Source organism: Stomoxys calcitrans, chromosome 1 (genome assembly GCF_963082655.1).
Source record: "Stomoxys calcitrans chromosome 1, idStoCalc2.1, whole genome shotgun sequence".
Taxonomy (NCBI): domain Eukaryota; kingdom Metazoa; phylum Arthropoda; class Insecta; order Diptera; family Muscidae; genus Stomoxys; species Stomoxys calcitrans.
The window spans coordinates 21,016,809-21,034,308 of NC_081552.1; the positions used below are offsets into that span (position 1 = coordinate 21,016,809).

Consider the following 17,500-nt stretch of genomic DNA (forward strand, 5'->3'; position numbering starts at 1 on the left):
GTGTGTTGGCTTTGCTTAGTTTTGTTTGTTGTGTTTGCATTTTTTAATTGTTGCAGTCCTTTAGGGCTAGATTGATGGGATGAAGCCACACCCAAGAGTGACCGTCAAGAGCTAGTTAGGCCTCCAATCAATTTAGTGCCACCAAGGACTCATAACAATATGGCGCCCAATCGAAAGCATTTCGGCTTATCAGCCGACGATAGAAAATGATAAAGTGTATAACAGCGAGACACAGTACATAGACTAATAAAGTATGCAATAGACCTGGAAGACTTGTGGGATTATATGATCTTTAGTCAGTACAGTTCGTAGCCGTTACAGAGAAGATAACTCTGGTGATAGATGTACGACAGGAGCTGACTAAGCTCACATTATCTTAGAAGTGGATAGATTATGCCTTACAGTAAGTTGGTAATTTCTTAGGAGTTCTAGATTATTAGACCCAATAGACCAATGGACTGTATTTGCATGTTATACTAAAGTAAATAGTTTCTGCTTGAAATTTCATTTGCGAATTAACAGAATTTTACCAACGGTAGCCATTCAGGGTTGGAGACTTGAAGTTTGTAGTACCGATAAGGAGAAGTTGTTGATCAGGGCGATTAATAAAAAATCGTCAAAGTGAGCAAATGTGAATTGTTAGATAATGTTCCGTTTACAGTAAGATTGATTTCCAACACACAATAGAACGCTCTGCACGCAGAGGGCCAGCATGATTTAAGTTTTACCGCAACACTACCATTTACAACCATCACCCCAGATTTGAAGATTTATATAGGATACAAAGAATTTTTTTTTTATCAACAAATCTGGTTTAGAGAATTTATATAATATCGAAAATGAAATTTTAACTTAAAATTTTTGTACAAAACGTGATTTTGAATTACATCAAAAGAGGGAACCATCTAGATCAGATTAAGGCAACGGATTACAATCCATTAAAGATATTAGGCACTCTGTTTCTTTGGAAGGAATGAATATTCAAACGAGATCGGCCACGAGAAAAAGGATAAGACAAGTAGCTTTTGACCTAAACCACTCATCATATGTTATACCGAAAAGGAGAAAATATAAGAAAAGAGTTAACAGCATGGCGAATACATCTAGGAATGAAGATTATCAAGTGAGGGATCTCTCAGGAAGCATTAACTTAGCACCGCAGAATACGGCGACCACTTCCAGTAATAGCCAGAATAGAAGTCAGCCAGTAAATACCCCCGAGACTAATGGAAACATGGACCCCAATATGAGGGGCATAGAAATAGGTCAGGCCTTGGCTATACAAAGGGTTTTGGAGGATAAAGTAAAGAAGATGGTTAGAGATGAAATGATTGATGTTAAGAAGACCATTGGAGATTTGGCAACAGCGGTTCAGGAATTGACTCGTAGTAGAGGAGACAATGACAACCGAGGCAATGTGTTGGTGAACAACATTGATGAACGGCCAGATGGGAGAAGTCATCCAACCTTTTCAAATCCCGTACACAATGGACAGGAAAATGGAAATGAAGATTTAGGGTTGCCATCGGGCAGTCAAAATCTCCAATTAGGTCATTTTAACAGTAATAACCGCAGAAGTGATAATACGCCAACTTATTTTTCTGAGAGTACACGGGATAATATGCCCTTAATGAGAAGAGATAACGAGACTCTAAAACTTAGAATAGACAAGTTTGGACTAAATTTTAACGGAAACACCCGGCAAATGAGTATTGATACTTTCATATTTCGTCTTGAGCATCTTCAAGAACAGTATAAGATTCCGTGGAGTGAGGTATTAAGAGATTTCCATGTTTTGGTATCTGGACAGGCAGAAGAATGGTTTTGGCTAGGGGTTAAAACGAGACAATTTTGTGATTGGCCTGGGCTTAAACACGCTTTACGCAGCCGTTATCAGAACACTACAAGTAACTGCGAGATTATGAGAGACCTAGTGGAACGCAAGCAACAAATGAATGAGTCAGTAGACTCGTATTTCCACAATATGTGCCAGATCAGATCGACATTAATACAGCCCATATCGGAATATGACATGATAAGGATATTGAAGAGAAACATTAAAGAGAGCATAGGCAAAATTATTTACCCAATGAATATATCGTCGGTAGAACAGCTACGCTTGGAATCTAACGAAGCGGAAAGGATGTTTCCTAAAAGAGCACCCAGGGATTTCCAACAGCATAGACACCTAAGACAAGTCAATGAAATTTATAGTAATGACCATGTATATTCTCAAGAGGATAACGAAGGGAATGTCGATTATGAAGAGGTTGAGGCAATTAGAATCAACCCAGGATATTCAAGACAAAAATTGACTTGTTGGAATTGCCGTTTACAGGGCCATGGATTTATGGATTGTCCGTCACCTAAAAGAGCTTTGTTCTGCTATCGTTGTGGCAAGCCAGACGTAACAGCCCCAGTATGCCCTGCATGCCAGGAAAACCGGAAAGGAGGCATGGGGAAGACAGGAGCCCCACGCTCATCAGAAACTCCTGTAAACTAAATATATTGAGAAGAGGGAAAGAAAGTGATTCGGTACCTCAAGACGCTGAAGTAAAGAGTATCGAGTACAATCCCGCTGAAAGACATTATAAGTCTTTTGATGAGAGACAGAGAAATTACAAAGAAGTGAGAGAACGAATATTTGAGAAAGAAAATTCGAAAAAAATTTCAAATAAGATTAAAAAAGTTAGATCAAAATTTGGCGAAAGGCGCCGAACTCGGAGAAACGTCATAGAAGCGGTACAAAGAATATGCCGAAATGAGTATGACCCACGAATATACTTAGAGGTAAAGATTCAAGGAAAAAGTTTTAATGGTCTGCTCGACTCAGGAGCATCAGTCAGCTTCTTGGGCAAAGGGTGTCGCGAAGTCGTTCAGGAACTAGACCTACAATATCAGCCAATGATAAGCAATGTCAAGACGGCCAGTGGCCACCAACACAGAATTCTGGGAAGCGCAAAAATCTATATTGAGTACAATAATCAAATACACCAGATTTTGATATACCTCTGTCCAGATTTGGAGCAGCCCCTATATTTGGGCATAGATTTCTGGCGAGCGTATGGCCTAGCGCCTGATATAGTAGGTGTAGAAGCAATGAACATAGAAGACCTGCAAAATCACTTTAAAGACAAAAATGACCACAAAATGAAGCCACATGATTTGTCATTAGAGCAACAAAAGGAACTAGATTCGGCTATAAAGTGTTTCAAAACCTTTGAAGAGCACGGGTTAGGAAAAACTACACTGGAGAAGCATACGATAACCCTGGTTGAAGATGCGGTTCCATTTAAGGACCGATACTATCCCATTTCTCCTGCGGTACAAGAGATAACTTATCAAGAAATAGATAATATGCTGAAGTTAGAAGTGATAGAAGTAAGCGAAAGTCCGTGGTCAAACCGTACTACGATCGTACGAAAACCCGGAAAGAATCGTTTTTGCCTGGACGCTCGCAAACTAAACAAATTGACTGTAAAGGATGCATATCCTTTACAGAATATAGATGGGATACTCAGCAGAATCGACGAAACATACTTTATAAGCAGCGTCGATCTTAAGTATGCATTCTGGCAGATTGAGTTGGACGAACAAAGCAAGCCACTCACTGCATTTACCGTGGCAGGCCGACCCCTCTATCAGTTTAGGGTGATGCCATTCGGCCTTTGCAACGCCGCGCAACGTCTATGCAGGCTAATGGACAAAATTATTCCCCAAAAGTTGAAAGAAAACGTTTTTGTGTATCTGGACGACTTGCTCGTCATATCAAGTACCTTCGAGGAGCACATGAGACTTCTGAGGGAAGTAGCAAGTTGCCTAAGTGAGGCCAACCTGACAATTGGACTTAAAAAATCCCAATTTTGTTTCCAGGAGTTAAAATATCTAGGCTTCATCATTGGAGGTGGTATATTAAGAACTGATCCTGAGAAAGTAGAGGCAATCAGAAGAATAAGAATTCCCAAGACCATACGTGAGGTTCGTAGTTTCCTAGGTACCGCTGGGTGGTACCGGCGGTTTATTAAAGATTTTTCTACGATTACCGCACCATTAACCGACCTATTAAAAAAATCCGGCAAATTCACCATTACTTCTGAGGCCATCGAAGCCTTTGATACTTTAAAGCGAGCGTTAACAACAGCCCCAGTTCTAAGGCACCCGAATTTTTCAAAAAGATTCTTTATACAGTGCGATGCTTCGGACTATGGAGTGGGGGCTGTTTTATTTCAATTGAATGATCAGAATCAAGAGTATCCAATCGCTTTTTATTCCCAAAAGTTGAATTCTTGCCAACGCAACTATACGGTAACAGAGAAGGAATGCCTAGCAGCTGTGCTAGCAATAAAAAAGTTCCGACCATACGTAGAAATGATGCCGTTTACGATGATAACCGATCATGCCAGCCTTAAGTGGTTAATGACCCTTAAAGACTTGAGCGGCAGACTGGCCAGATGGTCCCTTCAATTACAGGCCTACAACTTTGATATAGAACACAGAAAAGGCGCAGACAACATTGTGGCCGACATGTTATCAAGATCGCCTCAAGATTTCGAAGTATGTGAAATAGATGCTGAAGTCTTGAACTGGGATGCGGAGGAATTCAAAAGCAATGATTATTTCGAGCTCATCAAACAAGTCACCGAAAATGCTGAGAGACTACCAGATGTAAAAGTCGAAGACGGTAAAATATATAAGAGAACCGGTTTTGATTCTAATCCAACCGATCCTTACCAATGGAAAATTTGGGTACCCGAAGGTATTACCCAAGATATTGTAGAGAAATGCCACAATCCAAACACCGCTGCACACGGTGGGATTGGAAAAACCCTCGAAAGGATCCGCCGTTTCTTTTATTGGCCCCGTATGACTGTCCAAGTCAAGAACTATATAAGGGCATGTCAGGTCTGCAAAGAGGTAAAATCTTCCAATATTAACATGATGCCAGAGATAGGCAATGAAGTTGTCACAGAAAGGCCGTTTCAGAAAATTTATATCGACTTTTTGGGAAAATACCCGCGGTCGAGGAAAGGAAACTACTATGTATTTATAGTAGTAGATCATTTTACTAAATTTATGTTCCTAAAGGCCATGAAAGAGACGACAACCACGAACGTGATTCAATTCCTTACCAAAGAAATATTTAATACTTTTGGGGTACCGGAAGTTATACATAGTGATAACGGGTCACAGTTTATTTCGAAAACTTTTCAAGAAATGATCGAGGCGTACAAGATAAGACATTTAAGAACGGCGGTGTACTCGCCCCAGTCAAACGCTGCAGAAAGAGTAAACCAGTCTGTACTGGCTGCAATCAGGGCTTACCTCAAAGAAGATCACAGGGACTGGGACATGTATTTGTCCGAAATTGAATGTGCATTAAGGAACTCAGTACATACGGCAACTGGAGTGACACCCTTCTTTGCATTATTTGGTCTGCACAGATTCTTTAGTGGAACCGACTATAAGCTCGCAAGGAAACTTCTGTCCCTGGATGACCACGAATTAAATGACTTACCCACTAGTGACAAACTGTCACTTATTCGTGAAAAGATCCGAACATCAATGCATGAAGCGTATGAACGAAGTTCGAAAAGATATAACCTACGTGCTAGAAATGTTAATTTTTTGCCGGGTCAAGAGGTTTTTAGGCGTAACACTGTGCTAAGTGATTTTCAGAAAGGAATAAACGCCAAATTCTGCAGAAAATTTCTAAAATGTAGAATAGTAAAACCGGTAGGAAATAATATGTACGAGGTTGAATCAATGCAGGGGAAATCCATCGGTATATACCATTCAAAGGATCTAAAAAGTTAGTGCAATAATGGAAGACCTCCCATCTGTGATAAAATACGTGCAATATTAGGATAAGCAAAAGTTGATTATTGAAACAATTATACACACTTAGCTTTAGATTATGTGTGATGCTTGTTTTTTTTGTTTTGCACGTAGAAAACGTTGTTGTGTCTCAATTGTTAACGAAATTTTAGAAGAGGATTATCGACACACCGTTTAGATTCGGAGTCAATAATATTGACCATGAACATCCAGATGGCAAAGAATTGGCACTACTATATAAAGGATCCAGATATGATATGAATACAGTTCATAGTTGATCACTGGATGGAATAATATTGCAACAGTTTATACAGTACATAAGGCTATACAGTACATTATATTCCACATAACAACAGGCTAACTAACTACTGGTACAAAAGCTTACGCATGAGTGGAGTGACACTTTGATGACTTTAACCCTTGTTCACTGGTGAAGTCTGTTTTAATATCCAACGCAGTGCATGATAGCCAATTAACTCACCGAAGACCTAAAAAAGAATCACAAAGTAAAACACTTATGGCATGTGATGTAAGGATTACTTCCCTAAGCAGATTGTAATGCCCGGCTACAGGAATCTCAGGGGTGAGTGTTCCCCACGTTTCATTATACGAACAATAACTAACAAAGCCGGACATACACCCGCACACCAGCCCTTTTCTCGTAAACTCAGAAGGCCAGGAGTTTTGTTGCGGGCGCCTGAACCCTCGATACGGCCCTGCACCACAGCATGTGCGCAAGTTTCTTTGGCCACTGTTTTTTTTATGATTTACACACCTTTGGATGTTGGGAGCAGTTGAAGGCAAATAATGATGTGCAAAATTACCATGATTCCTTTGGCTCACGGTTTTTGGGTAATTTGCCTTTACCATGGCAAGTGTTTAGGCCCTCTATTTGATGCACTTTTGTCGATTAATTACCCAAAGCTATGTGATATGGTGTTGATTGATCTTGGTGCGTGGTGGACAATGAGACGGAAATTCAAGCCACCAGGCTCCTATTGTCTCCGGAACGTTTAATAATTTCTTGTTTCTTGATTTAGTATAAAATATTATTTTTTGGCGGCGTGCTTCTATGGGTTTTTTCTCGCAAATGGCAAATCACATTGACATACGCAGTTGCATGAAAGAGTACTGAGGGTTACCATGTAACTGAGAGAAAGGGTAGTTGTAGTTTTTTGTTAGTGTAAACGTTGTATTTAGATGGACCACCGAATCTTATGAATGAATTTAAAATTTGTTATACGTTTAAAATAAGAGATTAAGGGTAACATAAGAGGGCGGGGTAAGAGAGATTAATTAAGAGGGAGATAGTTAGTAGCTACCTAAAAAGGGATAAATAGAATAGGTTTTAATGGAAAGGTTTCGATAAGATGGCTAATATGGAAGTGGTTGGGCCAAGCCCAGCTTGCTAAGATGATGATCAAGCCATTTTGAATTCAAAAGCCGAATAAGGCAGAACTTTTAGTTGCGAGTGCGCATAGATCAAATTTTGAACTGTGGTGTTTTGTACCAAAATTATAAAAAGGAAATAGTTTGCTTTGGTTACTTATAACTCAAAGTGCATATAAGTAAGCTGATAAAGTGTGAGAATTGAACAGCCGGTCACATCAAAATAATTATTTTTTTTAGTGGAAATCAGGTGCGCTCTGAAGTTTTGTTTTAAATTTGACTTGAGGTTAATTTGATTTTTATTCCCAGTAGTGCCTCATTAGTCGAGACTGAATATTGAAACGACATCGATTGATGCCCTGGGATAATCAATTCAGGAGGCGAAAATAACAAGAGAAGCTGGTCACAATCTGGGACAGGGCAAAGGTGGTGACCAGCGTACTATTTTTTTGGTAAACCCCGTTTGAATCCTCCTGACTACAAATTCCTGGAAATCAGGTAACAATTTTATTCTCAACAATTTGAAAAAGGAACTTTGTTAGAGAAAAAAAAAAAAAACCCGGCTGGAACGAAGTTGTGATAACTGTCTAGGCATCAGTAAATCATATTTTAAGACGCGAAAAGAGGAGAAAGTACAGCAGCAATCGAGGAAAAGATCTTATATGTTTAACGATACCAAAAAAAAAAAAAAAGAACAATATAATTGAATATTTAGATAAGGCTATGATTAAGTTTTAGAAATTATTTAGGCTAGCCAAGCCAAAGTTAAACTTGTAACGTATAGAAATCTAATTCTTGTTTTTTTTTTTTGTCTTTGGCCAAATCGCGTCTGGTTAAGTGTTCAGAACTTGAGGTTACCGTGGTTAGGCAATATACGTTTTAATTCTGATTGTTAGATTTTAGGGAGCTTCTTCAAATCCTAGTCAGGTTAGAATAACCGCCTCCGGTGGCATTGAGGGTTATGAATACATAGTCCGGAATTCGAAATTGTCGCCATTAGTGATTTCGTGTAATTTCAGTGTTTAATATTGGCTTCTTAGGCATTAAGGTTCTTAGTTTATATATATATATATTTTTTTGTCTGTCATATTTACTATTTTTTTTTGTAATGAACATCATATAGCTTGAGGAATGTTTATTTATGTATTTATGGTTAGCCTCATGTTTAATTAACAAATTTATAATATAATTGTCATTTTAAAGAACATGATGTGCTAAAGTTTTACCATAATGGGGTGATGAAGTGAAAGGTAAGTGGAAAAGTGAGGCGGATTATGGGGTCGCAGAGACTGAAGGGATTACCTTCGCGGCCATGGCAGGGTGGGCGGCCAGGGTAAAACATCTTACCCCTCGTTCATAAGTGTGTGTTGGCTTTGCTTAGTTTTGTTTGTTGTGTTTGCATTTTTTAATTGTTGCAGTCCTTTAGGGCTAGATTGATGGGATGAAGCCACACCCAAGAGTGACCGTCAAGAGCTAGTTAGGCCTCCAATCAATTTAGTGCCACCAAGGACTCATAACACAGTATATCGGATCATGCGTTTATTTTCGTGTCCCTTAACGTTTCAGTCCTTAATGTTTTGCAGTTCTTTGAATATGTTGATTATAATGCTTTGAGTTGTGATGATTTGCAGGAAATTGTTTCGTCTACTGATTTTTCCGCTTTGTATTCCACTAGTGACGTTGATTTTCAATGTAGTAGTTTTAGTAGCTGTCTTGGGTCTATCCATAATGCGTTTCCCATAAAAAAAAAGGATGATAAGAACTAGGAGTGAGGATTGGTTTAGCAATCCCCTCATTTCATATCACCTATCGCTTCGAGATTTGGCTTTTAAATCTTTCTTGGAGAATAGATCCAATGTTAAGTGGCGAATTTTTTGCAGAGCCAGGACTAAAGCCAAATCTGTTATAAGAAAAGTTAGAGGGGAGGCGAATGTACTGCAGTTTGAGGGCAATAAAAGCACAAAGCAGTTTTGGGCGTTGTTAAAATCCAATAGACTTGGCAGTTGCAAGTCGTAAGATTGTGATTTGAATGTGGAGGATTTGAATACGACCTTTAATAGAAACCAATTGGACTCCCAAAGTAATTCTCTCGGGAAGTACGCCTATAATGGTTTGGCTTTACAACGTGTGGAGTTGTGGGAGTTGGATAAGGCATTTTCTGCCATTAAGGCCAATGCAGCAGGTGTAGATGGTTTCTCATTAAAATTTCTTAGGAAAGTCTATCCTCTTGTGTCTTGTCATCTGTTACACCTTGTAAATTCTATTTTGTTAACTTCTTCTTTTCCGTCCGATTGGAAATTAGCCAAAATAGTGCCAGTCTTATCACGCTCTGAAGGAGTTCCGCCCGATTTCTATTTTACCTATTTGTTCAAAGATTGTCGAGCATGTTATTAAATTTCAAATGTTTGGCTATTTGGAAAGTAATCGTTTTATTTGTGATGCCCAGTGTGGATTTAGGCGAGGTAGGGGTACAGCCTCGTTGATATTGGGTTTGACAGATTCTATCCGGTCAAACATGGGTGGATCATTTTGCGTGCTATTGTCTTTAGATTTGGAAAAGGCATTTGACAGAGTGGATTATGGCCTTCTTCTTAGTAAATTAAAGTCCTTTAATAAGTTTTCGACCAGAGCATGTACATTGTTATGCTCGTATCTTACAGGAATCGGTGTTCCTCAGGGTTCAGTATTAGGTCCGCTTCTTTTTGTGTTATTTGTCAATGATGTTTTTTCTCTTCTGGATTGTTGGTGTACTCCATTTGCATAGGCTGATGACATCCAATTGCTTTTCTCGGGTGATAACCGATTTTTGAATGTTCTTCAGACGAAAGTTAATTCTGCAATGGAGTCGTTACGTGTGTGGATGGCGGAGAATAGGTTCAGTGTTAACGCTTCTAAAACTAAAGCTCATTTTTATACCCACCACCGAAGGATGGGGGTATATTCATTTTGTCATTCCGTTTGCAACACATCGAAATATCCATATCCGGCCCTATAAAGTATATATATTCTTGATCAGCGTAAAAATCTAAGACGATCTAGACATGTCCGTCCGTCTGTCCGTCTGTCTGTTGAAATCACGCTACGGCCTTTAAAAATAGAGATATTGAGCTGAAACTTTGCACAGATTCTTTTTTTGTCCATAAGCAGGTTAAGTTCGAAGATGGGCTATATCGGTCTATATCTTGATATAGCCCGACTATATTTGTCCATAGCCCCCCCCCTATATCTTGATATAGACCTTAAATCGGCCCGATCCGCCGATTTAAGGTCTTAGGCCCATAAAAGCCACATTTATTATCCGAATTTGCTGAAATTTGGGACAGTGAGTTGTGTTATGCCCCTCGATATCCTCCGTCAATTTGGCCCTGATCGGTCCAGATTTGGATATAGCTGCCATATAGACCGATCCTCCGATTTAGGGTCTAAGGCCCATAAAAGCCACATTTATTATCCGATTTCGCTGAAATTTGGGACAGTGAGTTGTCTTAGGCCCTTCGACTTCCTTCGTTAAATTGGCCAAGATCGGTTCAGATTTGGATATAGCATCTCACTATTCGCACCCTGTGAACGCGCCCGGATGCTCGTAGCTAAGCTTCTCGTGACAGCAATGAACACCACACTGAACGGACCTCAATGTTCCAGCCTGTGTGGTGCTCACAGCTATCCCGTGCCGGGACTTTACAACGTAGTCAGTATGAACGCACAACCGTAGTCAGTCTAGTTACATCTCTCTGACACCTGCCGGCACGAGATAGCTGTGATAGCGGATAGTGGAATCTTCCACACGGAGTAGCTGCAACGGCGGGCGCGGACAATCAGCGATATCCAGCACAGAGTCTCAGTGGGGCGGCACCGGCTCTTGCATAAATACTGAGTGACTGTGATGCTATGATGAGGTGAGTTATTGGCGCCTTTAAGCAACGAATGGCCACCATGTTCCCGCGGCGGTATGTCCTTTGGACTGGAATGGAGCAACATAACTTAAAGGAGCTGGATAAGGATCGCCACTACCTACAAATGTGGCTACAACAACAACCGACCGACGACGGAAGCGTTTCTGGCAAACCGAGCAGAACCATGATCCGTGGTTCTTCTTAATCCAGGCAGAAGCGTACGCATGCACTCCTGAACTTGCCTCTTCCAATTTTATTTACATGCACCAAAGAGCTTTGGGCTTGAGCTCCTGACCTTCCCCGGACCTGCTCTATATAAAATGGGTCCAAATTGGTAAGAGGCATAGACATTGGGCTTCAATGTTTTCTTAAAATGGGGAGTCATATAAGGACGGATGTAAGGTCTTTCAGACTGAGATCTTCGCGGTCTGAAGTCCATTTCGATACAGTAGTGGCCGTCCGATCCGTCTATCACGATGTACGTAGAAAGTCAGGCGGCCCTGGTGTCGGGCCATGTGCGATCAAGACTGGTAAGGTGATTCAAAGAGCATCTACGGCCACTTGACGATAACACTAGTTAGGAGTTTGAATCTCCTAGTGGCGTCTTCGATCCATGGAGACGGCTATGAGGCTTTATTTAGTCCTGGCTAATCAGGCGTGGCAGAGAATCAGGTGGCAAATGATCTGGCCAGGTGGACTGGCGAATGCTGTTCAGGTTAATAAACAAGTGAATACTCCTAATCTTACTGAGTAATCAGGCGGTCCTGACTTCCGGCCATTTAAGGTCAAGACGGGTTAGGAGATTCAAAGAACGTCTTCGAAGCAGTTTTCGAAGTTTCGAACCGTTAAAGCGTGGCTGTGCATCAAGCGGCTGATGATCCGCCCAGGATAGCTGATGATCAGACTAATGAACCAGTGAACCCCTACGCTGTGCGTGCTCGTTTATAGGATGGACGCTTGCTACGATGGTCACGTAAATGGGGGGTGGTCGGCTGCTGTAGGGTACAGCTTAGCCAAGGGGCTATGACCATGGGCTACTGATAGATAGACCTGATAGCTGGATACAAGGGGATGCTGACTTTAGCTTCTCCTCCTCCTAGTGAGTAACGATCATTCCAAAATATAAATCATATCATCTGGTATGGACTCGACTATCGACTCCAGACATTTCAAAACAATTTCCTACAATGGACCTAAGCTTTCCGCTTAAAGCGGCTAGCGACCCAGGTTGCTAGATTCGTAAAAATCAACTAAGTTTCGAGAACACTTTTTCTTAAATCATCTCTTTCCCCTAACGTTGCGCTTCCACCCTCCATTACCAAACTGTTTTTCTCGACACACTCTGTTTATTAAAAAAAAACCAAAATCACCTACACTGCATCTCTACACATACTGCCATTAGTACCTATAGTACTAGTTCCATAGTTTTTCATAGCTCGCCTCATACAATATCAAGTATTTAAGGAGTTTGGAATAATCGAACTTTGATAAAATTCCTTTAAAGTTTACGGACTTAAAATTGTAAATTTTTGCATGATCCATAACTCATCAAATGATTTCTTTTCCTTTCTTCACAAATTCTTTGGCCAACAATTGGGCTAGGAGGTAATGCGAAAATTGAATTCTTATTATATGAAATTTGCTCACACATACCACATCTATATACGACTTATCACTACAAAACTCACCTACAAAACAAATCTGTCTGTAAAGAATAATTCTTAATTTTTTTGCTTACAGGAACAAGTCGATGCCGCCTTGGGTGCTGAAACCATGGTGGAACAATTGACCGATAAGAAATTTGAATTGGAAGATCGTGTTAAACTTCTGGAAGAGGAGGTGGCCCAACTCGAAGCCCTGGAGGAGGTCCACGAGCAGTTGATTGAGAGCAACCATGACTTGGAAATGGATTTGCGCGAAGAATTGGATTTGGCTCATGCCGCCAAAAAGGAGGTTTTGCGTGAAAGGGATGCAGCCATAGAAACCATTTACGATAGAGACCAAACCATTACCAAATTTCGTGAATTGGTGCAGAAGCTTAATGATCAACTCATCGATCTGAGAGATAAGGCTTCAGCCAATAATGAACAAAAATCCTTGCAGGATAATCAACTGAAGATAGCCACTGAATCGGTGGACTACAAGCAAATGTTTGCCGAATCCAAGGCTTACACTCGAGCCATCGATGTGCAATTGAGACAAATCGAATTGTCACAAGCTAATGAGCATGTCCAAATGCTGACAGCCTTTATGCCGGAGTCTTTTATGAGCCGTGGTGGTGACCATGACTCTATTTTGGTTATACTTCTGATTTCTCGTTTGGTCTTCAAATGTGGCATTGTCATTAGCCAGACCCGGGAACGTTTCCCAGCTGTGGAAAATGTCACCAAGGAATCCATTATCCAGGGCCATAGTGTTCAGCAGTACGCCTTTAAGTGCCGTCTCATGCACTACATACACAATCTCCAGTGCGCTTTGCATCAGATTCTTTATGGTCTGAACAGTTGCCAGCCGGACACTTTGCTAAGAGCTGGTTCCTCTATGCCCGAAATGATAGCCCAGGAGAAGACCATTGATGGCATTATTGAATTGTTGAAGTCCAATCAATTGGATGAGAATTCCACCACCGATAACATAGAGAAATGTGTGGCCTTCTTTAATGCCATGAATTCGGTGTTGCTGGCTGGTGAAGATCTGTTGAATGAGACACAAATGGTACGCGATTGTGTGGCTGCCATACAATCGGCCTGCGAGAGTGTTTTGAATGACACCGCCATAGCTCGGGCCATATTAAGGCAAGAGGGCTCAACCAGTGATGCCGCTTTGCTCATGCAATTCCTGGGTGACAATGTGGAGTCCATTAAGCAGCAGGTCAAGCTGATCAGAAGACGTTTGCCTCAGGATATGCATGTCATCAAGTGTGGCATTTCCCCCACCAAGCTGGAATTCATGCGTCAGTTGACCTATGCTCTCTCCCGCATTATGTCCGCCTTATATTTGGCCAATAAGCAATCATTGGCCAGCATTGTGGCCTCCATAGAGGGAGATAATGCCAACGATCATTGCATTGATCCAGCCAAATACTGGGACTTTTTGTCCCAAGCATGTGAGAAGATCTACGAGCAGGATGATCGTGGTCCTTCCCAAAATTTCAAGGGCATTTTAAGCCAAGCCAACAATGATTTACAAACAGTGGGTCAATATCTGCTGGACAAGGAATACGAAATTATGTCCATGGCAAATCAAAAGCAAGAGAAACCTGCCTCACCCATCATATTACGAGCACAAATGATCAAGAAGCAATTGGAACAAAAGAATGTCTTGGCTGCCACCTTGGAGAATCGCGAGGCGGATATCAAACAATTGAAGCTGGCCGCTAAGATGAAACAGAATGAGCTTTCCGAGATGCAAATACGCAAGGACTTGGCTGAGAAAAAACTCTCAGTGTTACAGGCTGAATACGACTCGGCTGTGCAATGGAAATACAAGTTCGATGAAGCTCAGGATATGCTTAGAAAGAAGGAGAAAGAATTCGAGGAAACTATGGATCACCTGCAGTCCGACATTGAAGCCTTAGAGAGTGAGAAGATTAATTTGAGAGAGAAACTCAAGTTGACATCCGGTGGCAGTGCCAAGAGATCTGATTCCTCATTCTTATCTACCACAGCACCCTCGGCCAACTCAACGAATACTTCCTTCTCCACCCACACCACTGGAGCAACACCGCTCATAGCCGAGGAACTGCAATTGCTGAAACATGTCTTTAATAGCGAGCGTAACGAGAGATTGCGCCTGCAAGCCGAACAGATTAAGCTGAAGCTTAAAAAGTTCGATCCTATATTTGTGCCACAGCCCAAGGACAAACGCATTATCGAGCTAGAGGCTGAGCTAACCAAAATGAAGCATGCCTGGGCTTTATCGCTGCTGCAAACAAATCCCAAAGCCTCCAAGGATACACACAATCTAGTGGCCATGCAACGCAAGCATATGCCCATACCCCAGAAATCAGAAATAAGTCACAAAGCCAATAACTTGGCCGCAGAGATATTGCAGGAATATTTGCAGCGTCATCCCCACAGAGCAGCGGCTAGTGAGTTTGGAATTTTTCCCACTGTAGAAGTGAAAAGGGTATTGCAATTGTAAGGCAGTGCGAGGGGATTCTTGTTAAAATCTAAGGTAATTACCATAAGTCAGTCGAAGCAAGAGCAGCAAGAGATAAAAACACCTAGAGAGTAATAGAATAGACAGAGATAAACTTGTAAAAAAATAACTATATAAAGGCACAAAATTTCGGATTTAAAGCGTTTTTCCTCTAACTAAGGAACAACTGTTTAAAATTCTATACACACAAAAACTATTGGGAAGGAAATACCTTCCAAATTTACCTCAAGAATCTTTGGATAGCGGATAACTAAGAGATTTTTCTTGAATGTATGCATCACCCCGAAAACAAATCTAATTAATGGTAAAATCTTTCGAAATTCCTTTTTTTCTGGTTATTTAATCCTATTTTTGTGTATCTTATCCATATGCAAATAGTATCCAAGCACATTCTATTATGAGTTATTCACAGCAAAAATTTAATTGCTTAGCAATGATAAATTTTGCCATTCTATATTATCATAATTTATATTAATCTTGGTATTACATTTTGCTTTAAATTCAATATTATATGTATTAGTTTCTAATTTATCGTCATCAACTTTTTTTTTAATAAAGAAAATTTTTTATAATCAAAACTTCAATTGTGACTAACTCCAAAAGACATTTACTCTATATTGAACAGAACAAAAAAAAAAACAAAAAGAGAATTATTATCATTATCATTAAAATATACGTGTACATTATATATTTTTTTTATTTTACTTAAGGCACAGATGCAGAAGAAATGAAACGAATCAATTTTTATACTCAATAAATATGCCTTATTTCAAAAAAAAAATAACAAAAATAAATAAAAACAAATAAAAAGGCTTAAGTTCGACCGGGTCGAATTTTGGATACCCACCACCTCGGGTATATATGTAGATTCCCTTTCGTCACAATCCGATGAAAATTGGATAACTTATGCACCCAAATTCGGCACAGATATTGAGTGGTCTTATAAATATAAGTCACTGTTGAATTTTGTATTTCAACTCTCAACAAAATCGGGTGCTAAATTACGCTTTTATGAGCTTCAGACCCTTAACCCTTAGCCATATTGGTCTATATGACAGCTATATCTAAATACAGTCCCATTTTTTCATATTTGGGTCGGATGGCAGATGGCCTAAAACTACTCACTGTTTCAAATTTTACCCTTTATCGGCAGATCGGACTATATGGCAGCCATATCTAAATAAAGTCTGATCGGAACCATATTTGGGTCAGATATCAGGAGGCTTAAAACTACTCACTGTTGTAAAATGTTTTTATGGACATTATACCGTTTATCGGCAAATCGGTCTATATAAGAGCTATATTCAAACATGGCCCGATTTGGCCCGTTCAAGAACTTATCCAGCATACATCAAAAAGATGTATCTGTGCCAAATATCAGCTCAATATCTCAATTGTTGATGCCTGTAGAGTGATTACAACAGACGGAGGGACAGACGGACAGACACACGGACTTCGTTAAATCGCCTTATAATTTTACGATGATCCGAAGTATATATACTTTGTAGGGTCGAAAATTAATATTTCGATGTGTTGCAAACGGAATGACTAAATGAATATACCCTTATCCTACGGTGGTGGGTATAAAAATGTGTGGAACAAGAGAAGAGACTTGCTGAACAGGACCCACTCCGCTGCGCCTTTTTTATATTTATGGAACAAAATTTTTCCAATTTCTTCTATTCTGCTTTTACATGTATGCCTCTTGAATGGCAGTGTTTTAATTCCAAATACCTTTATTTCGGGCTTGTTAAGGCCGGTCTGCTCACCAGGGATGCGGAGTTGAGCAGGAAGATTGCTCGATACCGACTCCGAGCACTTAAATTGTTTCATTTTCTTTAGAAATTTTCGAAAACAAAAATTTCTTTATGTTTTTTAAGCCACTGTGCTTTTATAACAAAAAACAAGTAAAAATTTGCTAAGTTCGGTCGGGCGAAACTTTGAAATCCACTTTCTCGGGTATATATGTAAAGCACCTTTCATCAAAATCCAGTGAAATTTGCATACCTTTTGTCCCATAGCAGTTATATCGAAATATGATCCGATTTGGACCAAATACTAATAAGTACAAGTCACGGTTCAATTATGTATTACAAAATATTGGTCTTTTTAGTAGCTATATCTAAAAATAAACCGATCTGAACCATATACAACATGGATGTCGAAAAGCCTAACATAAGTCAATGTGTCAAATTTCAGTAAAATCGGATTATAAATGCGTC

At 40.1% G+C, this 17,500-nt stretch overlaps 1 protein-coding gene across 1 annotated transcript in view; it reads left to right on the top strand.

Moving 5' to 3' along the window:
- Window positions 1–15,803, top strand: part of LOC106086955 (dynactin subunit 1) — a 28,321-nt gene extending 12,518 nt beyond the window's left edge. Inside the window, exon 4 of the mRNA XM_013251794.2 lies at window positions 12,858–15,803. Within this exon, the coding sequence (XP_013107248.1) occupies window positions 12,858–15,260 (2,403 nt within the window). The 3' untranslated portion in view covers window positions 15,261–15,803. The remainder of the gene's footprint in view (window positions 1–12,857) is intronic.
- Window positions 15,804–17,500: the final 1,697 nt, after the last annotated feature.